Below are 25,921 nucleotides of genomic sequence, written 5' to 3'. Positions count from 1 at the left end.
ACACCCCCTGAGCTGCCAGCCTGAGATAAATCTAGCAGAGCAATTGCAGCAATGAATGGGGAGATCTCTGGATCCATGTGAGCTACAGGGCTGGATATTGTCATGTACTATAGGATGCCAGATTTAGATTATCATTCTTTTTCATCAATCATGGGATAACCCCCTTAGTATTAAAAAAATAAATAAAAAATTGGGATGGAAAGTCGTTTTCTAACCAAAGACTTTTAAGGAATATCCACAGTATGGATATGGTGATACGTATGGGTTCCCTGAGCATATTTTCCAATAGATGAGGTGTAATAAAGAAGGAACAGTATATATTTGTCACAGCTCTTTTTGTAAACTGAACTTGTCTTCCAGGTTGCAGTACGGAGGACGCACGAATCACAGCTGAGGGGGTTAATTTCTTGGCCAGCACAACATCTAAGCCTGGTTGGTACAGTCTCCAAAGAGGGGCACATGAACATCCGTAAGTCTAAACTAAACATCCCCATCTCCTATAAAGGAGAACATTTCTGGGAAATTAAAAATGTAATAAACATGGTCCTTCCCCCTTATTGACAACGGTCCAAACACTGACCCTAATGAACTGATAAGTGGCCGTGGAAACCTGACGCAAAGACTGAAACTATAAGACTATAAGAGGTCTGAGTCCAATGTCGCACTGACCCTAGAGGAAGCAGTAAACACTTGTAAGCATTAGATCTTTCTGTTATTTTCTCTCTTGTTTTTCGTGTCTTTTTTTTTTTTTAGGTTTGTAATCAATGCACCTTTTTAAAGCATAACATTAACCCTTTCATGATCGGGAAAAAAAAAAAAAAAAGGCCTGAATCTCCAGGCAATTTTTCGTGATTTTGTGCGCGTGGTGGTTCAGTGACCCTAACTAAAAATAATTTTTGCAATGTTTTTTACTTGACACTTAGGACTGTTTATTAGCAATGTTTTTGTTTTTTACCGATTTTTTTCCTTTTTTTAAAGTTAAATTTGGAGAAAAGCGCTAATTCTTATTAGAAAGATTTTATTTTTTAAATATAGCTTTTTATTTCTTAAATATTAAAACCGACACAAAAATGTATTATTGCAATGGGTTCCCTATTTTGTGATGACCGTTTTGATATCATGCATAGGGCTATGGTGACGATTTCTGTTAGCGATGGCATTTAAAAAAAAAATATATTTTACTTTTTTTTATTTGAATTCTTTATTTTTACTTTAAAAGACCTCTGGAGGACACTGATATTTTTTTTTTACTTACACTGTTTCCACTGTAACTGGGGCATCCACAGGAGCCCCAGTTATAGGGGAAAACAGCCCCTTGTAGGGGGCATCGCCTTAGACCCTGCAGCTCTGCCTCTGCCCAGAGACAGCTGCTGGTCACGTGACCGCCAGGACTAACAGGTGCAGCGCTCTCCTGCTGGCACTGGTGAAGGAAAGAGCAGTAATAAACCGCTCCCGTCTTCTCCTCAGGGTCCCCGCGGTCTCTAACAGCCAGGAACCGACCTGCTCCTGAGCACTGGGATTAAAGCACTGCCTGACCGTTTATATACACGCTATTTGCACAGGGTATGTGCAGATAGGACGTATATAGTGAGCGGGCAGTCGGAAAGGGATTAAAGAGTTTTCCGGGATTTTAATATTGATGATCTATCCTCAGGATCGATGTCGATGGTGAGCAGGTAAACAATGAAAAGAAGGCAGCGCTTGCATGGAGCACAGCCTTCTGTTCGGCAGTTGTGCCGGGTGTCGGACCTCCGCCGATCGATACTGATGACTTATCCTGAAGGTAGGTCATCAATATCAAAATCCCGGAAAACCCTTTTAATAAGTTTGGTCCTTGTATGCACTAAAAGAATCCATAGCCTTTCATAGTGTTTAACTGTTTAACTGCTGGAGAACAGAATGTGTTTGTTGGGTTTCCTTTGGGCTTGGAATTCAGAAGATGGTAGCAGCATGTTTCTGGGGTGGGTGGCCTGTTTTGTGGTGTGATTTATGTTGATTTACAGCCTCAGGGGGGGGGCGGAGCCTGACCTCGCTTCATGGCGGCTGCATCTGAGTAGAGCTCCCGCCACCAAGCTCTCCATAAGCCTGTTATCAGCACATTCTGCCTACTATGGTGAAGATACAGCCTAAAGAACTAGCAGTGACGATGTTCAGCACGAGCAAAAACACCAAACAGGACAAATCCATGGAGAAATTCCTGAATAAATCGAGACCTTGCGCAGATAAAGGACAACCTAAGATGGCGCAGGCCGGCGCAACGCCACAAGATACGGAGGCGGGAGGCCGATTAGACGGCTCAGATGACGAGGATGACTCTACTATTGTCTCTTTGGGGGTGAGTGTTGAGACCCCCCCTAACCACAGCTTACCTAGACAGAGCCCTGAGCAGGGCCTTAGCCCCGTTGGCTGCGGATCTTTCCCACATAAAAGCTGACATCCGTCATATTGGCGACAGGGAAGAAACCCTGGAACAGCACTGTGAGGACCAACAAGCCTTCAACGCTGCGGTCAGTAAATCCCTGACCTCATATCAGACGGCCCTTAACGATTCCATCGCAATGATAGAGGACCAAGAAAATAGGAGCCGTAGGAAAAACTTACGGATAAGGGGCTACCCGGAGGCTCCTGATAAGGAAAATTTGGTCAGAACTATGAAAGAACTCTTTACTTTCTTGGTGGGAGCTGATCGGGCCACTTCCATAGTAGTGGAACGCGTTCACCGAGCCCTCAGGCCCAAGCCTTTACCCTCTGAAAATCCGAGAGATATCATATGTGGACTATTAAGTTATAGAGACACGGAGGTCTTATTGAAAAAAGCGCGGGACCTACCTGATATCTTTATTGGAGGCGCAGAAGTCCAAGTGTTTTAAGACATCTCGCCCGCCACGCTACAAAAGAGAAGGATGATGAAGCCCTTGACTGTAGCACTGAGAGAGACTGGGATAAATTACCGCTGGTTGTTCCCATTCGGCCTCCTGATCATCGCAAGGAATAAGAGATACACCATCCGAACCCCAAGTGATCTGGAACAACTTTGGGAACCCCTGGGACTAACTCCGATGAAGCTTCCTTGAACACGACTTACCTACTATGAAGATTCCGACCAGCTGGTCCACGGTCAGGAGACAAAGGCCCCACAAATCCCAGCGCTCTTCCCTACCAGACTCCAATGACTGAGAAGCGGACAGAGGTGTCCTACATCCATCTTCCTCTCTGAGATCGAGGAGATCCAGAGATCTGTTCTACCTGGTTAGACTCTTATTTTCTAATTGTCTGAGTCAACTATTTGTGGTAGTACTGTTAGTCATATGCCCAGCATCACCGTATAAGGAATCATAGAAGGAAGTATTTGAACTACTGTTCGTCATCGGTCACTTCTTATGCTTGCTGTATTTATACCCTGTTTGACTATCTATATTATTCAGCCGCGACACAGCCCATATAGAACAAGAAAATATGAGTTGCTTAACCTTTAGCATCTCACTACTTTTCCATGTCTAGTCAGATAGTAGGGAAACACACAGGTCCCTACCCTCCCCTTTCTGCCCTTTTCGTTCCCCCCCCTTTCTCCCTTCTTCGTACCCCCCCCCCTTACCCTATCACCATCATCCCCCATATACCCAAGTGACCTGAGCCAACTTAGAGTTGTGGATTTGATCGAAGTGCTTTATATACATACCATAGAGGAGAACTCTTCTTATAGCTAACATTAGCAGGCTTATATGTGGAGAGTTGGGGCGGATCAGGCCACATTTCTCTCTCTTTCGTGTTACCTGCCCCAGCTCCAGCTCCATCGGAGCCTTATGCCTTATAAGTCAACTACTGTCTATTCTTATTACTGTTCATTATGTTTACACTGTTTATCTATGTGTTAACACAGTTCAGGATCACTTCTGCGGTGAGCATATCACTGGCAAGCGGACTCCCTTCTGAGAGACCAATATGGCCCCAGTGAATTTAACAATAGCCTCCCTTAATGTTAAGGGCTGCAATCACCCTGTCAAAAGGAGCCGAATTATGCAGTTGCTGAGGAGGGAGTCGGCAGACATCCTACTATTACAGGAGACCCATTACAAGAAAGGGCGTACCCCCAATATGAACAAATCGGGCTACTCCACTTGGTATCATGCCTGCTTTGACACAGCCTCCAGAGGAGTCAGCATAGGTATACATAAAAACCTACCATTTGTTATGACATCTATTATATCGGATCCGGAGGGGAGATATATTTTATTAAGAGGTAAATTGGGCTCCAAAGTCTGCAATTTGTATGCGCCAAATAATGGTACGGTGAGGTGGCTGTGCAAAATGCTCACCACCATTTCACAGTTTTCATCAGGTCTTTTACTAATAGGAGGAGACATTAATCTCACCCTGAACCCAGCACTAGATTCCTCAGCGGGAAGATCAGCTGTCCCATCTTCGTCATTGAGAAAATTAAGTAAGCAATTACTTGATATGGGGTTGTGTGATGTGTGGAGAACTACACATGGAGACACTAAAGACTACACGTTCTATTCGGTCCCTCACAAGTCCTATCATAGATTGGACTACATATTTATACCTGACAGAACACTTAATTCTGTAGGTCGGACATACTTGGGATTACAGTTTCTGACCATGCCCCTGTAGTGTGTGTAATCACCATTCCAGAAATGGAGGGGAGTGAATGGACCTGGCGGTTAAACCCCACGATTTTAGAATCCACTTCACATGTCACAGCTTTATGCGAGAAACTGTCAAATTACTTTCAGACAAACGAAACACCCGACGTCCCCCCAGCTTCAGTTTGGGAAGCCCATAAATCTGTAATTCGAGGCGAATTGATCTCCCTAGGCTCATATCTTAAAAAGAAGTGACAAGAGCAAGTCACCTCACTACTTACTAAAATTTCAGAATTAGAAGTAACCCATAAAAGTTCTCTGACCTCTGAAATACTCAACAAGCTGTCTGCACTGAGGAATGAGTTAAAATCTGTCATGAATGTGAAAGCAGCTCAAGCTTATTTACGCCTTGGGCATAGACAATATGCCCATGGCGATAAGGGCAACAAGCTCATGTCAGTTCTGGTAAAGAAACAGATCCAACGCCCCTTCATCAGTCAGATGGTAGATGCAGAGGGCAAAAAACACACCTCTTCCTCAGGCATAGCAAATATCTTTGCTAGATATTACCAGTCCCTCTATAACATTAGATCGGGAGACCGCGAAGTTGAGATTACTCTCAGATCCCAATCAATAAAAACCTTTCTGGATGGCCTCGATCTACCAGTTATACCTGAGGAAGCCAAAGCCCCTCTAGTTGCACCAATTACCTTGGAAGAAGTTAGCAAAGTTTTATCCTCTGTCCCCAAAGGCAAAAGCCCGGGCCCTGATGGGGTTACCTGTGAATTATTATAAGAAATTCTTCCCAACCATCTAGTTAAATATTTTAACTCACTGCTTTCAGGAGCCCTCCCAGCGAAACAAAATTTGGAAGCTTATATAGTCGTCATACCTAAACCTGACAAGAACCCTTAATCTCCGGCATCTATAGACCAATTTCGCTGCTCAACGCAGACCTGAAGTTATGGGCAAAAATCCTGGCTCACAGGGTGGCCCCGTTGTTGCCTATATTGGTGTCACCGGAGCAAACAGGCTTTGTGGGGGGTAGGGAGTGCAGGGACAGTACATTCCGTGTTTTGCAGGCCATCGACTTTGCGCTAAAATTTAGAACCCCTCTCGCTCTGCTCAGTACGGATGCTGAAAAAGCATTTGACAAAGTGGATTGGGGTTTTATGCAGGCCGCCCTGAATAGGTATGGCTTCCCCCAAACCTTTGTTTCTGCTGTGCTCTCCCTGTACTCCTCCCCCCATGCAAGAGTATGTGTAAATGGGCTACTATCCCCCTCGTTCCCTATAACTAATGGGACTCGACAGGGTTGCCCACTGTCCCCCTCGCTTTTCATCCTCTGCCTGGAGACACTGATCCAGGCGATACGACAGGAAGAGACAGTGGCAGGCCTACATGTGGGCCCGGTGCCGCATAAAGTGGCAGCATTTGCAGATGATATGCTCCTGCTGCTGTCTAAACCTACCGAAGCCTTCCCAGCTCTACTAAACCTGCTGGACACATTCGGGGACATGTCCAACTTTAAAATAAACTTTACAAAATGTAATGCACTAGCCATTAATATTCCCCAAGCTACCGTTTGAGACTTAACCGCTAACTACCCATTTCAATGGGCTACAACGCATATTCGATATTTGGGAATAAATATCTTCTCAAAACCTTTGCAACTTTGTGACCTCAACTATACCCCTATCCTGAAAGAGGTTAAAAAACAACTAGATGACCTGCGTATCCCCTTCATGTCCTGGCTGGGTAGGGTTCACATGATAAAGACTTACAGTACAGACCAAAAGTTTGGACACACCTTCTCATTCAAAGAGTTTTCTTTATTTTCATGACTATGAAAATTGTAGATTCACACTGAAGGCATCAAAACTATGAATTAACACATGTGGAATTATATACATAACAAAAAAGTGTGAAACAACTGAAAATATGTCATATTCTAGGTTCTTCAAAGTAGCCACCTTTTGCTTTGATTACTGCTTTGCACACTCTTGGCATTCTCTTGATGAGCTTCAAGAGGTAGTCACCTGAAATGGTTTTCACTTCACAGGTGTGCCCTGTCAGGTTTAATAAGTGGGATTTCTTGCCTTATAAATTGGGTTGGGACCATCAGTTGCGTTGTGGAGAAGTCAGGTGGATACACAGCTGATAGTCCTACTGAATAGACTGTTAGAGTTTGTATTATGGCAAGAAAAAAACAGCTAAGTAAAGAAAAACGAGTGGCCATCATTACTTTAAGAAATGAAGGTCAGTCAGTCCGAAAAATTGGGAAAACTTTGAAAGTGTCCCCAAGTGCAGTCACAAAAACCATCAAGCGCTACAAAGAAACTGGCTCACATGCGGACCGCCCCAGGAAAGGAAGACCAAGAGTCACCTCTGCTGCGGAGGATAAGTTCATCCGAGTCACCAGCCTCAGAAATCGCAGGTTAACAGCAGCTCAGAGTAGAGACCAGGTCAATGCCACCAGAGTTCTAGCAGCAGACACATCTATAGAACAACTGTTAAGAGGAGACTGTGTAAATCAGGCCTTCATGGTAGAATATCTGCTAGGAAACCACTGCTAAGGACAGGCAACAAGCAGAAGAGACTTGTTTGGGCTAAAGAACACAAGGAATGGACATTAGACCAGTGGAAATCTGTGCTTTGGTCTGATGAGTCCAAATTTGAGATCTTTGGTTCCAACCACCGTGTCTTTGTGCGACGCAGAAAAGGTGAACGGATGGACTCTACATGCCTGGTTCCCACCGTGAAGCATGGAGGAGGAGGTGTGATGGTGTGGGGGCGCTTTGCTGGTGACACTGTTGGGGATTTATTCAAAATTGAAGGCACACTGAACCAGCATGGATACCACAGCATCTTGCAGAAGCATGCTATTCCATCCGGTTTGCGTTTAGTTGGACCATCATTTATTTTTCAACAGGACAATGACCCCAAACACACCTCCACGCTGTGTAAGGGCTATTTGACCATGAAGGAGAGTGATGGGGTGCTGCGCCAGATGACCTGGCCTCCACAGTCACCAGACCTGAACCTAATCGAGATGGTTTGGGGTGAGCTGGACCGGAGAGTGAAGGCAAAAGGGCCAACAAGTGCTAAGCATCTCTGGAAACTCCTTCAAGACTGTTGGAAGACCATTTCAGGTGACTACCTCTTGAAGCTCATCAAGAGAATGCCAAGAGTGTGCAAAGCAGTAATCAAAGCAAAAGGTGGCTACTTTAAAGAACCTAGAATATGACATATTTTCAGTTGTTTCACACTTTTTTGTTATATATATATATATATATATATAATTCCACATGTGTTAATTCATAGTTTTGATGCCTTCAGTGTGAATCTACAATTTTCATAGTCATGAAAATAAAGAAAACTCTTTGAATGAGAAGGTGTGTCCAAACTTTTGGTCTGTACTGTATATTCTCCCTAAAATCCTTTATACTATACAGACTCTCCCGGTGTTTGTACCCGACCCTTCTTCAAGGCTTTGCGCAAAATTCTCTCTTCCTTTATCTGGAAACAAACCAAACCCCGAATATCTTATAATATGCTGATCCGCCAGAAACACAAAGGTGGTATCGGTATGCCAGATTTTAAGTATTACTATTTTTCCTCCTTCCTTCGGCTACACTTAGAAATATTAAACCCCAATAACCACAAATTAGACTGAAGTAGCTAACTTATGGAAGGTTAAGACTGCCTCCACCTCAATCACACAGGGACACCGCCGAGCCTTCTCAAACGCCTCACCCTTCTATCAGGGTGTCCTCTCTACATGGCAGAAACTGTCGACCCTACTTGATCTCCAATCACAACCTTCACCTCTCATGCCAATTAAACTCCTCCCATACTACCTGCTGAATGGATACTCTGATACATACAACATGTGGTCGAGACTTGGAAACTACACTACTGGTGACATACTGAAAAACAGATGTGTGCCACAGGAAGGTGATCTTCTGGCGTCACTCAAGTTGGACAACTGGTCCACACTGCACTACGCTCACTTTAGTTTTTTCTGAAGACAATATTTGGACCTGACACACCTTAACTATCTCCCCTCCTGGTATGATGTCCTTTTGACATCTGGCTCCCCAGCGAAGAAAGTACTTTCCTTAATATACAACAAAACCCTAGCGGCTAACTCTAAGAATATACCCTATTTTATTTCTCAATGGGAAAAAGACATGGGAGTCCCCCTTGTGGCAACAGACACAGAGGAGATTCTCCGACATTCCCACAGCTATTCTAGATGTGTCCGAATTCAGAGGAATTCTTACAAACTAGTAACCCAATGGTACCGAGCTCCCACTATCTTGCACAAAATGGACCCCACCTCCTACCCGTGTTGCTGGAGATGCCATAGAGATTTGGGCACGAATTACCACGTGTGGTGGACTTGCTCAGAGATCACCGAGTTCTGGGGAACAGTGTCAAAGGACATACAATCTATCTGCTCTATAGGCACTCCCTTAACACCCAAGATAGTACTCCTGAATCTACCAACTAGAGATTACCCTCTATCCAAATTCTCGCTAGTACCACACCTAGTAGCAGCAGCAAAAATCCTTGTCCCACGTCACTGGCTCTCGACAGATGCACCGAGTAGAGGGGAGTGGATAGAAAGAGTAAGAGAAATCTGCAGATTTGAACTATCCAGCTGGGAAACTCTTTCTCATGATAGGTACCTCAAACAATGGGCTCCTTGGTTTACGTGGTGTGTTTCTAATGGGTTGACTCCCGTACCTTAAATTTCCTGTCTCCTTAGCACACTCACCTGGACCTAGACCTCTTCAACTGCTACGGTCTATGGACATTACTTGCCGATAGCTCCTTTAAACTGATAAACCGGCCATAGCTCTATTTGTCTCAGCAACATTTCGCACCTAACTTCACCCTGCCAGACGCAGATATACTGATGTGCACACCTTCTTGTGATCCAGGTTATGTATGTATGTTTGTCTTCCTTTTATGGTTATTATTGCCTTTCATGATTCTGTTAGGTAGATGTTGTATAGGGAAGAAACAATGTTAATGAAGACGATGTATACAGATGTGCTACAATGTATACCAACTTGAACGTTGACCCTGTATAACTTTGCCTTGATAAATAAAGATTTGAAAGAAAGAAAGAATTTGCAGCCTCAGTAGAAGGTGATTAAAGGACTAAGTGAAGACAGAATAGGCCCTTGCAGCCGTGCTCGTCACATTCGTTATAAGTGGAAGTCCAAGAGTTAGGACCACTGTCTGTCACCTCTTCTATCCTGAGGATATCACCCAATTCATTTTGGTGGAAAAATTGTTTAAAGGGATAGTCCCTCAAATAAATATTAATCTATTCTGTTAGATCAGGAAAAACAATTACTTTCTTTAATCCTTTCCTGCTCAATGATGTACTATAATGTCACAGAGCATAACATATATGATGGGGACTGCGTGGTCCAGGAGCTGGCACCTAGCTCTCGCTAGCGGGATCGGACGTAACTCCGATCCCATCTGTCTAACTCCTCAGATGCCACGGTCAATCCCTCAGTCCGTCAATCTCCACCCCGCAAATGTAACTGTGGGGTGCCGAGCAGTTGCCACGGCAGCCGTGGATCTTTGCAAGATCCCCAGACTTGCCATGTACCAGCTGCAGGTCTGTCTGAATGACTATGCACTGTAATACACAGCAGTATTACAGCGTATAGTGCTAGTGATCAAAAGATGGCAGGCTCAAGTCTCCTAAGTGGAATAAAAAAAAAATATAAAAAAATAAATAATCAAACAAAAATTAAATAAATAAAACTGGTATTAATATTGGTATCATACTGCTTTTTTAAAAGTCAGACAATTCACCTGATGCACCCTAACATGGTGCCATTAAAAATACAACTTGCTTCACATAAAAGAAGCTCACACATGGCTATGTCAGTGTAAAATAAGATATGTATGGCTTTTGAAACTCAGGGATCAAAAAAACTAAAAGATTTTTGTGCCTTAACAACCAAACTGTGTCCTCAAGAGCTAAAACCCAATCATATAGATTCACTTGATTGATCAAACAGGTGTCCTTAAAGGTTCCTTTACACAGGACAATTCAGCAGGTGATTTGGGGATTGAAGCGTTCCCTCCCGGCAAGCGCCTGCTTGTCAGTGAAGGAGACCGCTGTACTTACAGGCAGCGATTTCCTCCACAGTATGGGGGAGGAGTGATCGCTAACGCCATTGCTCGTCCCCATACAGACTTGTCTGTTTAGACTGCATGATCTGCTGCCGGGAAAACTACAATTTTGGTGCCTACATAAACGAGCATTTCGCTTGTTCATCAGGTAATCGACAGCACCTTTACACCTCCAGATAATCGCTAGCATGCATTCCTATGAACGTTCGTTAGCAATTATCTGGTGGATTCTTGGCCTGTGTAAAGGGGCGTTAAAGTGGTTATCCAACCCCTATAATGACCCCCTAATATAGGTTATACTTACCCTGCTCCCCGGCACCCACTTCGCTCCTGCTCCCTGCATGGCCGCCGTTGCATCTCCCTGTTGCACGGATCAAAACAACTGGTGACAGTTAACCAATAGCAGGCCGCGACGGAGACGAGCCTCACTAGCATCACGGGTGACACTAGGGAGGCTAGTCCCTGTCACGGCCTGCTATTGGCTGCTCCCTCCTGGTCACCAGATGTTTTGACCCGCATGATGGGGAGATGCAGCCGTGCAGGGAGCAGGAGCGATGTAGGGGCTGGGGAACGGGTAAGTGTTACCTATATGCGGGGCCCGGGCATTAGAGGGGTCATTATAGGGGTTGGATAAGCACATGGATATCACAGTAGCTTAGGGGTTGCCTTGCACAACTGGCCATCTGACCAAGGGAACGGGATGCGGCTTCGGCTTAAGACAAACCTTGTCCATATGACCAGTTAGGTAATGCCCTCTATGCGCAAAAAGGAAGACTCGATATGGAGACTTGAACAGGGAGTGAGTGGCCACCGAGTAATGCTACACTTCCCCTGCCTGGGAGAACGCTGCTCTTTGTGGGGTGCCAGGAGTGGTCTCTGTTGAGTGCCCCATTTAAAACAAGCATAGGGGGTACTCTATCAGCCAAATGTTCGTAAACAATCACTGCATTGCACTGTGAAGACATATCAATATACTGAGGAATATAGTGCACAATCCAACAGCTAAATCCATCAATAAATAGCCAAGGGCTGAAGCAACGTCCTCCGGCTAAGAGAATTGTTGTTTTTTTTCTTTCAGGATTGTGTCGTTCTTCCATTATTCCTCCTGGGAATGTATGAATACATTTACAGCTGGGTCTTATCATTAGCTCAACGGCACGCAGCAACACAAAAACATGTTGTTGTTTTTTTTAAAAGAAAGTGTTTTTATTGTGTAAAAGAAAGTATTCAAAATGGCATTTACAAAGTCTGTTAACCCTTTAGGCGTCAATTCACGGGAATTGATGCATAATGGAAGCAAAATTGGCAGATTTTCTACCACTACAACCATGTGTGTATAAAAAAATAAAAAATAAATTACAGACAGGAATTGTCCTTTTATATTGTTTTGTATTATCATTCATATTATTACTTTTAGAATGTTTTATTCTGGAGCGCGATACCGCCTGATCAGTGTATTATAATGATCCTCCTGTAGGCGAAAAAAAGGGTGAGAAACCATGAGGGTTCTGCTGAATCTGTTGCGCTATAGAGTCTGTGAGATAAGCTCTGCCCATCATGTGATATCGGAGGACATTACAGGGAAGAGGTGTAAGAGGAGAGAACTACAACTCCCAGCATGTCCAGGCTGATATTATGTTATATCAGAGGACATTACAGGGAAGAGGTGTTAGGGGAGAGGACTACAACTCCCAGCATGGCAGGCTGATATTATGAGATATCAGAGAACATTACAGGGAAGAGGTGTAAGAGGAGAGGACTACAACTCCCAGCATGTCCAGTCTGTTATGTGATATCAGAGGACATTACAGGGAAGAGGTGTAAGAGGAGAGGACTACAAATTCCAGCATGTCAGGCTGTTATGTGATATCAGATGACATTACAGGGAAGAGGTATAAGAGGAGAGGACTACAACTCCCAGCATGTCCAGTCTGTTATGTGATATCAGAGGACATTACAGGGAAGAGGTATAAGAGGAGAGGACTACAACTCCCAGCATGTCAGGCTGATATTATGTGATATCAGAGGACATTACAGGGAAGAGGTGTAAGAGGAGAGGACTACAAATTCCAGCATGTCAGGCTGTTATGTGATATCAGATGACATTACAGGGAAGAGGTATAAGAGGAGAGGACTACAACTCCCAGCATGTCCAGTCTGTTATGTGATATCAGAGGACATTACAGGGAAGAGGTATAAGAGGAGAGGACTACAACTCCCAGCATGTCAGGCTGATATTATGTGATATCAGAGGACATTACAGGGAAGAGGTATAAGAGGAGAGGACTACAACTCCCAGCATGTCCAGTCTGTTATGTGATATCAGAGGACATTACAGGGAAGAGGTGTAAGAGGAGAGGACTACAACTCCCAGCATGTCAGGCTGTTAAGTGATATCAGAGGACATTACAGGGAAGAGGTGTAAGAGGAGAGGACTACAACTCCGTGATACGATCTGCTGAGCCGTGTATCTAATCCGCTGAGCTCAATAAGCCTCAATGAGCACTGCCAGGAGGACCCCCCCCCCAATCCGGCCGCTGCATTAAATCCTCAATAGTTTTTATTATTCTGTAAAACAGCCGCCTGAACAATACTGAAAAAGAAAGAGGAGATTGAAGAGAGCGATTGAGCGCTAAGCCTGTGGCACTAAAGAGCCGGCCCGCAAATCCCCTGTGAAGGCAAGAAGCCATTATCCCGCACAGCGACATTATACACCGCCCACATAAAGGCCGCCGAGTACCCAGCTCCCGTCCACATCCGTCGGTATTCACATGCAGAGATGTAGCAGTAGAAGAATAGTAACGGAGTGCATAGAGAGGGCCCCACCTAGCAAAGCGCTCGCATTGTTCAGCCCTTACAAGCTTAATAAACAATTAGGGCGACTTCCCGTGCGGCAGAAAATTCAGTGATTAAAAATCAGTTCCATTCACCTTAACGAGACTTGCAGAAATCCATGTGCCCGCTGCCCCGTTCAAATGGAACCGATTTTCAGTCGCTGAATTTTCTGCCACAAAATCTGCCACGCGTGAAGACACCCTTACAGAAAAGTGCCTATATACAGAGCCTTCAAAAAGTATTCATACACTTTGAACGGTTCCACATTTGTTCACGTTACACCCACAAACTCATGAACATATATATTTTTTTCATTTCCGTGCTGTTTTTCTTTCGTGGCCTATATGTGGATCCATTCACTTCAAGGGGCCCGCATAGAAAACAGAATTTACTCCGTGTGAATTGCATTTTCGTATGTCACAGACAAGGATAGGTCTGTTCTATTATGGGTCAGATGTTCCGTTCTGGTATCTACGCTTTGAGATCCGCAATTTACTCATCGCAAAAACAGCAACAGCAATGGGCAGGATCCCTGAAATGTATTTTATTGGGATTTTATGTGATCCAGTGTGGCCAATTGCCTTTAGAAGTCACCTAATTAGTAAATAGAGTCCACCTTTTACACGACCGTATGAATGAGGCCTCTTGCACACGAACATATTTTCTTTGGGTATCCGTTCCGTTTTTTTTTTTTTTGCGGAACCATTCACTTTGATGGGTCCGCCAAAAAAACAGAAGTTACTCCGTGTGCATTCCGTTTCCTTATGTCCGTATTTCCGTTCCGCAAAAAAAATAGAACATGCCCTAATATTGTCCACATTACGGACAAGGATAGTACTGTTCTATGAAGGGCCAGCTGTTCCGTTCCCCAAAATATGGAATGCACACAGATGTCATCCGTATTTTTTGCCGACCGCAAAATACATACGGTCGTGTGCAAGAGGCCTGAGTCCACATCCATTTTTGGTTTATTTTTTCGCGTGGTATCGAGTATCGCAATACTTTTTTATGGCATCAAAACAGAATCAAAAATTTTGTATCGCAACAACTCTACATTCCGCAATTTTGCAGAACGGGTGCGGACCCATTTATGTCACGCTCGTGTGTGGAAGGGAAACACCACACTGAGCATAGGAGGGAAAGGGGATACCAGAATAAGGCCTGGAAACTAGGGAAGGAAGATGGGCACCTCCTGGAGACAACCGTAACTCCGGTCCTGACAGACTACCAGTGTGAACAGGCCCCAAAGGTAGGCAAGTTCATAGACCGGATACCTAGAATCCTATCTCTATAGGACCCTGGAACTAATGTCAGGACTGAGTCTACCGGTTCCCCAAAAGGGAAGGACGAACAGAAGTCTCCCTCAGGCCTAATGACAAACAGGGAAAGGCAAAACACACACACATATATATATATATATATATATATATATAGACACACACACTCACCTAAATAATTATTAGGGACACCATACTAATACGGTGTTGGACCCACTTTTGCCTTCAGAACTGCCTTAATTCTACGTGGCATTGATTCAACAAGGTGCTGATAGCATTCTTTAGAAATGTTGGCCCATATTGATAGGATAGCATCTTGCAGTTGATGGAGATTTGAGGGATGCACATCCAGGGCATGAAGCTCCCGTTCCACCACATCCCAAAGATGCTCTATTGGGTTGAGATCTGGTGACTGTGGGGGCCATTCTAGTACAGTGAAGTCATTGTCATGTTCAAGAAACCAATTTAAAATGATTCGAGCTTTGTGACATGGTGCATTATCCTGCTGGAAGTAGCCATCAGAGGATGGGTACATGGTGGTCATGAAGGGATGGACATGGTCAGAAACAATGCTCAGGTAGCCCGTGGCATTTAAACGATGGCCAATTGGCACTAAGGGGCCTAAAGTGTGCCGATAAAACATCCCCCACACCATTACACCACCACCACCAGCCTGCACAGTGGTAACAAGGCATGATGGATACATGTTCTCATTCTGTTTACGCCAAATTCGGACTCTACCATTTGAATGTCTCAACAGAAATCGAGACTCATCAGACCAGGCAACATTTTTCCAGTTTTCAACAGTCCAATTTTAGTGAGCTCGTGCAAATTGTAGCCTCTTTTTCCTATTTGTAGTGGAGATGAGTGGTACCCGGTGGGGTCTTCTGCTGTTGTAGCCCACCTTTCGTTCCCATTCTGACATTCAGTTTTGAGTTCAGGAGATTGTCTTGACCAGGACCACAACCCTACATGCATTGAAACAACTGCCATGTGATTGGTGGACTAGATAATCGCATTAATGAGAAATAGGTGTTCCTAATAATTCTTTAGGTGAGTGTATAAACAAAATACAAAAGGGAAAGGAAACACTTATCTTCAATGAAGCTTTGGTAGCACCAGGAACTCAGCCGAGAACCAAACACAAGCTAACCACAAGTCCGACAGAAGCTATAAACCGCATAGCATAGTGGGAGAAACAACAATAAATATAGAAGGTTAAATGACCAAAATAGCCAAACCCGGGGAAAGAAGGTGTGTCAAGCACCAGAAACAACACAGACGTCATTTGATGCAAAAGGAAAACATGTCAGATCAAACTACGTGTTGCCCATCTCACAGATCTCCTGTCACCTGTCGCAGGAACGTCTGTATGTCTCGGTACGTCCGTGACAATTCATTTCTATGGGGCCGCAAAAGATGCGGACAGTACACCATGTGCTGTCTGCATCCGTAGTTCCGTTCCACAGCCCCGCAAAAGAAATAGAGCATGTCCTATTCTTGTCCGCAATTGTGGACAAGAATAGGCATTTTCTATGGTACCGGCGGCCATGTGCAGGCTGCAAATTGCAGAACGCACACAAGCCGGTATCCGTGTTTTGCGGATCTGCAAAACACTATGGTTGTGTGAATGTAGCCCAACTACAGCTGCTCAGTAAAGGCCTCAGAGGTGTTAGTGAACATTAGTGATCAAATAGCATCATGAAAACCAAGAAACATACCAGACAGGTCAGGGATAAAGTTGTAGAGAAAAGAAAAGCAGGTTTAGGTTATAAAAAATATCCCAAGCTATGAAAATCTCACAGAACACTGTTCAATTCATTATCCGAAAATTGAGTATGGGACAACTGCAAACCTACCAAGACATCTAAACTGACAGCCCAAGCTAGGAGAGCACTTATTATAGAAGCAGCCAAGATGGCCACGGTCACTCTGTAGGTGCTGCAGAGATTCTCAGGAGGGAGACTCTGTCCACAGGACAACTATTACTCCTGTACTCCACAAATCTGGCCTTTATGGAATCGGGGCAAGAAGAAATACGTTTTTTGTTTGCCACAAGCCATGTAGGGGACACAGCAAACATGTGGAAGTAGGTGCTTTGGTCAGATGAGACCAAAGTTGAACTTTTCAGATTTGTATTTATTAAAAAGTTAGAAAACCATGTATCATTTTCTTTCCACGTCACACTTACTTGCTACTTTGTGTTCGGCTATTTATTGCATAAAATCCCAATAAAATACATTTAAGTTTGTGGGTATAATGTGAAATAATGTGGAAAAGTTCAAGGGGTATGAATACTTTTTTAAGGCACTGTATGTTTGAATGCTCACAATATAATACCACCATAGATAAAATAAAAAATAAAAAAAAAGTTTTCATTATCTTGCCCAACTCTGTGCTGCACCTTTGTTTTAATGCCACCAGAGCAGACACCGCCTTCATTCAAAGCTACCTGCGTGCTCATCTATTGCGCTTTGTACATTAACGGTGTAATTAACCGCATTAGAACCACAATCCCTCCAAAGACAAGGAGGCCATTAATATCAGATCTGTGGGGGTTTAACTCCTGACACCCATCAGATTTTACCAGGCACACCTCTTTACTTTCAGCACCGGCTGTGCCAAACACTGCAGCTCAGTACAACTCAAGCGAATTGAGCTGAACTACCAAAAATACAGAGCGGTACCTGGTAAACAGTGGCTGGCAAACAGGAGCAGTGCGCAGCCGCCAGGGTTGCTAGCTTTTCCAACAAAAGATACAGGTCAGGTTTAAACAGGTAAAAAGGAAGGGGGTTTTGGCGGAATGGCTTAGGTGTTATTTTACACCAATGGTTTGATTTGTTTTGTAATAAAACTCCCCCATATAGCCAGAAATTGGCCTTTTAAATACATCTGTGTAGTTAAAAACTTTTTTCCCCAATTTGTCTGTTGCTAGGTCTTGAACCCAGCACCTGCTGTATGTGAGACAGAAACCTAACTATGGCCAATATGAGGATTATCTCTGACTACGCGCATCAGACTTCAGGAGAAGCTATCGCAGGGACAAAGTTGGCAATGCAGGCGCAAGTAGGAGGAGAGGAGAGAAGGAACGTCATACCCACTCACCACTGGTTAGCAATACTATACTGGGGCATAATGATAGGTTATCACCTATGTCCAGGTAACAGGGACGTCTGGGTTGGCTGGCAATTGGTGAGGCGGTACTTCCCTCTCTGTAAATGCTGACCACGAGAGAAGCTCTGGTTAACCGCTCCTAACCCCTGAGGACGCCGTATATTCGGCGAAACATGTTGGGGGAGTCTGTTGATATATTTTAATAAATCAGAAAGCACTTGTTAGTTGTTAGGATGGACGGGATGTCCTGGCTATAACGATCCAGGCAGGATTCGATGAATATAGACAGAGTATAGGACCGGAGATTGAAAAGTAGCTTATAGCACTCAAGCTAATGGAGTAAGGCAGTTAGTATATGTGAATATCCAAGGCAAATTTAGCCAGCAATAGGGACTGAAAGAAGCTAACAGTCCAAAAGATACAGTTATTATCCTGCCTTTTGACACAAATTATGACAGCTGTTTTTTATGGAGATACAAATAGCTACAAACTTAAATAGTGGAGATGGTATGAATAATAATACCCTCACTATATGTCAGTAACAATCTCTAGTCTCATAACACTCCAAAGATATAGTCAATTTACAAAGTATAACTAAGTGCAATCTGAGCTTTTTTAATACCACAAAGAGCACATTTTGTTCCACATTATTAATTTTAAAGATTTAACAATAAAAGTTACTTTTATTATGCTAATAGGCCAGGATAGGACATGGGGGTCTAAAATGAATATATTAAGAGGATATTCTGGGCCATAAAAGGTATTTTTTAATTTCTAGAAGATTATCTCTGAATAAAAAGTCATAGTGAACAATACATTACCATAAACCCCTTTTTAGCTCTACAGACCCATGTGCACGTGTGTAGAGCTCAAATGTGCTTACTGTCATTTATTTAGCAGAGAGCGAGCAGGAAGCTTTCACAGCATGTTACAGAGGGAGAGCTGGAGGCGTCACAGAAGATTATGAGGCGGCGCTGGGCACCAACGGCAGCAGGTGAGGGCGGCAGCTTGGAGCCATTTACATCCCCTTGGGCACCTTATTTTTTATGACTGACAGGTTAGTAACGGCGTATTTTTAGCAAAATGAGCCTACAGATTACATTTATAAGACCACATTAGGAATGGTTAAAGCTCCCTGAACATAACCATATTTTTATCTGGAGGGGGTGAAACCTGGTGACAGAATCCCTTTAAATATGTGACGCTGAGCCTCGAAGACCTGGCACTCACCGAAGCACTGATGCCACTTCAGTCAGATGATCTGCAGGGGTGCTGGGAGACTGACTGCCACATATGTAATATTCATGGCCTATGCTGAGACTAGGCCACCAGTATCAAAGTACTGAAAAGCCCCTTTAAGAACATACTGGTTTGCAACAAAGGTTGACCAAAACAACCTATGTAAGAGTAATTTGTAAGGCTCAGTTCACATCTTGTATTTTCCCAACCCTTTGGCAAATGTGCCAGGAAAGATCCCTGTGTATGTGCAAAGCATGGCCATAGGTCTTCATGAACCCAGCTCGTATCCAACAGAATGTCATTTTGGCATAGGCTGGTCCACTACGAGTCGGCACATACTTCTTACTTTCACTGCATAAAAAAAGAACAGAAGGGCACAGTAGAAAAAATGTATGGTAAAATGCACAGTGGAAGTCAATGGCTGCCATATATCACTGTTTCCCTGCCCTATATAATGGCATGCATAGGAGGCTTCCATCAGAGGTATAAGTGGGAAATACTCCCAATGTAGCCAAACGAGCTATGAATAGGCCCAACCCAAAGAGATGTAATGCCAATACTACAATTACACATTACAGAGTTACTGCATTTTTCACTTTATACGACAATTTCTTTACCTAAAAGTGGGGAAGGAAAATGGCAGTGTGTCTTATAAAGCAAATACTAGTATGCAGGGGGCACGGGAAGCAGTGAGTGTTACGGTTCTAGAGCTTGCTGTACTCACCGCTCCCTGGTCTTCTCTGGGCCCGTGCTGCAGTGTCCTGACTGAGTACAGCTCCAGGATGTAGTATGCGCACTGTATGCAATCAGGTCACAATTCTGCACGGACCCAAAGAAGACCAGGGAGCGCAGCTGCAGAATAGACTGTCGGACTTGCAGAGCAGCGCAGGAGAGGAGAGTTATTTATTTTAGTTCTGGTAGGGTTCTGATCTGAAGTCTGATGGGGTCTGATATGGAGGTTTGGCATGGGGGTCTGATCGGAGGATATGGCATGGGGGTCTGATCGGAGGATGTGGCATGGGGGTCTGATCGGAGGATGTGGCATGGGGGTCTGATCGGAGGATGTGGCATGGGGGTCTGATCGGAGGATATGGCATGGGGGTCTGATCGGAGGATATGGCATGGGGGTCTGATCGGAGGATATGGCATGGGGGTCTGATCGGAGGATATGGCATGGGGGTCTGATCGGAGGATATGGCATGGGGGTCTGATCGGAGGATGTGGCATGGGGGTCTGATCGGAGGATGTGGCATGGGGGTCTGATCGGAGGATGTGGCATGGGGGTCTGATCGGAGGATGTGGCATGGGGGTCTGATCGGAGGATGTGGCATGGGGGTCTGATCGGAGGATATGGCATGGGGGTCTGATCGGAGGATATGGCATGGGGGTCTGATCTGAGGATATGGCATGGGGGTCTGATCTGAGGATATGGCATGGGGGTCTGATCTGAGGATATGGCATGGGGGTCTGATCTGAGGATATGGCATGGGGGTCTGATCTGAGGATATGGCATGGGGGTCTGATCTGAGGATATGGCATGGGGGTCTGATCGGAGGATATGGCATGGGGGTCTGATCGGAGGATATGGCATGGGGGTCTGATCGGAGGATATAGCATGGGGGTCTGATCGGAGGATATAGCATGGGGGTCTGATCTGAGGATATGGCATGGGGGTCTGATCGGAGGATATGGCATGGGGGTCTGATCGGAGGCTTTGGCATGGGGGTCTGATCTGAGGATATGGCATGGGGGTCTGATCGGAGGCTTTGGCATGGGGGTCTGATCGAAGGCTATGGCATGGGGGTCTGATCTGAGGGATGTCGGCCCAAAATAAATTAAACATTAATTGCCATGTTAAATAGTGTGGCATCTGCCATTTTATAATGATATGTCCACCCTTTTGTGTGAGCTTATGGAAAGGCCACACGTTCCTAAAGTGTATTTTTATATTTTTCTCTATAATTATACCAGTTTGAGGGAGTACTTGCTTCCTTACAGATTATGTTAAACACAAAACATTTATCCATATATCCTAGTTATAGTGGATTTATTTAGTTTTAGCATAAACGAATTGACAAATCATATATATAATATTCTATATTGGCACATGTTATAACAAGGTATTGATATATATATATATATATATATATATATATATATATATATTTGATACCATATGTATCCCACTAAAAGAAAATGTCTTCTTAGGATATATGGAAAGCATTTACGTTGGTTTTCTGCTAATGGGATTTAGGCATCATGCACACGACTGTTGTTTCATTCCGTGTCCGTTGTTCCGTTTTTCGTGATTTTCTGCGGACCCACTGACTTTTAATGGGTCCATTGAAAACTCGGCTAATGCACCGTTTGTCATCTGCGTCCGTGATCCGTGTTTCCAGTCCGTCAAAAAAAAATAACCTGTCCTATTTTCTTCACGGAAAATGGTTTGCGGACCCATTCAAGTCAATGGGTCCGTGAAAAAACGCGGAGGCACACAAGATTGTCATCCGCGTCCGTGCGTCCGTTTTTTTCCTATCATATGCATGGCAAACTTGACTTAGACTTTTTTTTTTTTACTTTCCTTCATGTCTGGTGATCCTCCAAAAATAAAGGAAGACACACAGAAACAAAAACGGAAACGGATCACGGAACAACGGACCCCCATTTTGCGGAACGGAACACAACAACGGTCGTGTGCATGAGGCCTTACTCAGAGGGACTAATGTTATTCTAACCATAATGAATCAGTCGTTTGGACAGTTAGAATATACTAACCCACAATGCGAGTGTAAGACCCATTGTATTGATTATCAAACCTATAAGAGTCTGGGAAAGTCAAGATGGTCCCACTACGTCTGGGAAAATAGTTTCAGGGTGTCAAAGAAGCATCCCTCCTCATTGATGTAGGTTGCATAGGTCAAAGGTTAATGTGTAGCATAATTCTGATGTTAATACGTTACACAACAGTGCCATCTGGAGACAGGTGGATATCATGACACCATTCACAACAATATTGCATTGTGGGTAAATATGATCTCATAGGATCATTACCATAAGAGCACACCCATCCGATGTGATTGGGAAACCCTAATCTGGAAGGGTGTGATCATTTGATAAGATAGCACACATGAGAGAAAAAGGAAAAGGAGGAAAAAAGGAAAGAAAGAGGGGTCTATCAAGATGAAAGCCATGGCGAGACACGCGATGAAGGACCACCCAGCTTTCCTAGGAGCAGAAGTGAGATTCCTACTAGGACTTGGTAAGAGACACAAAGAATGATATTTCATTTTATTAAGACTAATTGGATAATGTGGGTGAAATTATACCATCTAGATTGGCAAATAAATAAATAAATTAATTAATTAATTGATCATCTCCATAGTGAGATCTAGTCTTAGGATAATGTGAGGCTTCATTCTACCTGCAGAAGAATCAAGACTCATAATTTATCAGATTATTAGATGATTGCCTATATACTGCATATTCATAGTAATATTCTTCGCCAAGCTAAGTGATGGATTCCCAAGGGAAAGACTTGTTTCAAGTCCTTCCCATTTAAGATATGGTCTAGGAAAGATCCTAGATCCCTGTTATTTGTCTTAATAGTCTTACCAAAGTCATATGTGTGAAAATAGTCCAGGATGGGGCGGAAGGATACAGTTATCTCTACTAAGTTATATCCTTGAATGGATCTGCCCATGCCTGAAGTCATGTGATGTGTAGTTGGTTGGATTTGCCCATGCCTGAAGTCATGTGATGTGTAGTTGGTTGGATTTGCCCATGCCTGAAGTCATGTGATGTGTAGTTGGTTGGATTTGCCCATGCCTGAAGTCATGTGATGTGTAGTTGGTTGGATTTGCCCATGCCTGAAGTCATGTGATGTGTAGTTGGTTAGAAGGGGACGGAATGTATTTAGCATTCCATATTGATGTCTAGGATTAGACATGCCCATCCTGATATCATGAGGTTTTCTCTGAACGGAGGTAATATATATAACTTATGTTCCTATTTTGATATCCTAACCTAATAATAGCTTGGTTATAATGTGACAAGTTATTACCACTCACATGTATTGTTAAGCTTGTAATGCTTTATATTAACGCTGAATATATTCATTTGCATGTATCATTGTGTTTATTTACTTATATATGTTTATAACCTTGTAACCAATAAAATATTTTTATACATGTCTATTGTATAATGCAGAACTATATTTTTATCATTAACGTCATCTCACATCAAAAGAACTTATCTGAGGAAATAGTCGGACTAATTTGTGAATTGTATCAATTAGTTTGTCTACAATTTTTTCATGGTTAATTATCTTATGACCATAATTAATAATTCCTAATTGAATTATTACCGCCCGAAAGGATATGACATGGGGGTCTGATCCGAGGATATGACAGTGAGGTCTGAGGATACGATTTAGGGGTCTGACATGGAGGTCTGATAAGGGGGTCTGATCTGAGGATATGATATGAGAGCCTGATCTGAGGATAGGACATGGGGGTCTAATCTGAGGATAGGACATGGGGTCTAATCTGAGGATAGAACATGGGGGTCTAATATGAGGATAGGACATGGGGGTCTAATCTGAGGATAGAACATGGGGGTCTAATCTGAGGATAGGACATGGGGGTCTAATGTGAGGATAGGACATGGGGGTCTAATGTGAGGATAGGACATGGGGGTCTAATCTGAGGATAGGACACAAGGGTCTAATCTGAGGATAGGACATGGGGGTCTGCCCTGAGGCCTAATGAAAAAAAAAATATATATATTATTTTCCTCCACTAGAACCTAGGTGCATCTTATCATCAGGTGAGTCTTATAAACCGAAAAATACTGTATGTTTTTGAAAAAGAAAAAAATAATAATGGTAAAATACAATTTTTTTGTAATAACATTTCCAACTGGTTTCACATTTACCTTCTCTGCTGTCTGGAAATACTGCTTCACCAGATCTTCCACTCTCAGCGTAGCGACCTCTGAGGATGATTTGCTGTCAAGCTTCCCAAAGTTAATTTCCACAATGTCTGGAATAAAACTAGAGCAGGTTAACATATGCTCTGCACAGCGGAGGTCAACACTAGACATACGCCACCTTGAAATGGATGCTCCCTATATCTACTTCACATGTCACATGCAGTGTGGATCTGAAACCAGTGTTACATAAAACAGCAGCTACACACTGTACATCTGAATACCACCTGGCGGCATGAAGAGAATTGTAAATGGGTAAAAGTCTGTTTTCGTACGACTTCTGAAACCCCAATGCATAAAACATAATATTCAAAGCTGTCAAGGGACAAAGTGTGGAAAAAAAGACACTGACTGAAAACCAAATCAGTGTAAAAAATATATATATTCTAAAAAAAAAAGTAGCTTGGGAAAGTAACAAATAATAAGATACAGCTATTATTTTTTTTACAAAAACAAAACAACCAAAAGGGATCCTCGTGCCCAAGCTAACATTAGCATATACAATCCATATTGCGGCAATAGTACGAGGATCAACCTGTAAACAATCACGAGTACCAGCTCCCATGAAAATACAAAACCTATAAAAGAAACGAAGCTGACTACGTACTAATGTCAATTATCATAAATACTTTATTAATTTCAAAAAATGATATAGATCACGGACATAATCATTAAAAGCCAAGTGGGCAGAAAAAACGCCATCCTGAAGGGACACAGGCTACAGGCAACATTATCATAAATTGATGTATGAGTGAGTAATAAATACATTTGTATATAGATGAATCATGAGTGCCACAAAGGTAGGTCATAAATCATACTGTATGTTATGGGGAGCTACAGGTGAAGAGAATAATAACTACCGGTCCAGAGAGAGGATCCAAAAAATAATCACCCACCTCTACCCCTGACGAAGGCACGCCGAAACGCGCGTTGGAGTAACGCCATCCTTGTTGGTTGACACATGGCACTTGTCCTGGTAGGTTCTCCTTTACGTTTTCTCTATGCTGCATAGGTTGTATGGGTAGAGGTGGGTGAATGGACCCTAACTCAGGTATACGTGGCTAGCTCTAATAAACTATCAAAAAAATATATATATATATATATGACAAACTTTAATTTGGAGGGGCTGAAGGAAGGGCAGTGATGTTATTTACATGGGACTGTATGTTGGAGGGGCTGGAGGAAGGGCAGTGATGTTATTTACATGGGACTGTATGTTGGAGGGGCTGGAGGAAGGGCAGTGATGTTATTTACATGGGACTGTATGTTGGAGGGGCTGGAGGAAGGGCAGTGATGTTATTTACATGGGACTGTATGTTGGAGGGGCTGAAGGAAGGGCAGTGATGTTATTTACATGGGACTGTATGTTGGAGGGGCTGGAGGAAGGGCAGTGATGTTATTTACATGGGACTGTATGTTGGAGGGGCTGGAGGAAGGGCAGTGATGTTATTTACATGGAACTGTATCTTTGAGGGGGCTGTACAATGGGGAGATATGTCATTTAGACAAGTAATGGTCCCCCTGCATAAATACAAGTTCACACCACCGCTATTTATTTCTGTTTTTCTGCTCCTTTAGATGAGCAGAAAAATGAAAATAACGGAACTGCTGAATCGGGTACATAACTGACCTGAACAGCGCTCAGCAGACTTCATTGACTATGATGGAGTCTGTTCAGTTTCTGTTCGGGATCCTGTC

The 25,921-nt window shown here is 43.4% G+C and overlaps 1 protein-coding gene across 1 annotated transcript in view; it reads right to left on the bottom strand.

Annotated features, from left to right (window-relative positions):
• The window catches only part of MRE11 (MRE11 homolog, double strand break repair nuclease), a 295,143-nt gene that overhangs the window by 160,910 nt on the left and 108,312 nt on the right, over positions 1-25,921 (bottom strand). Inside the window, exon 12 of the mRNA XM_044284591.1 lies at positions 24,170-24,276. Coding sequence (XP_044140526.1) covers positions 24,170-24,276 — 107 coding nt within the window. The remainder of the gene's footprint in view (positions 1-24,169; positions 24,277-25,921) is intronic.

The sequence above is a fragment of the Bufo gargarizans genome, chromosome 3 (assembly GCF_014858855.1).
Source record: "Bufo gargarizans isolate SCDJY-AF-19 chromosome 3, ASM1485885v1, whole genome shotgun sequence".
Taxonomy (NCBI): Eukaryota; Metazoa; Chordata; class Amphibia; order Anura; family Bufonidae; genus Bufo; species Bufo gargarizans.
The sequence above is the reverse complement of the archived record's forward strand: the minus strand, read 5'-3'. Positions and strand labels throughout refer to the sequence as shown.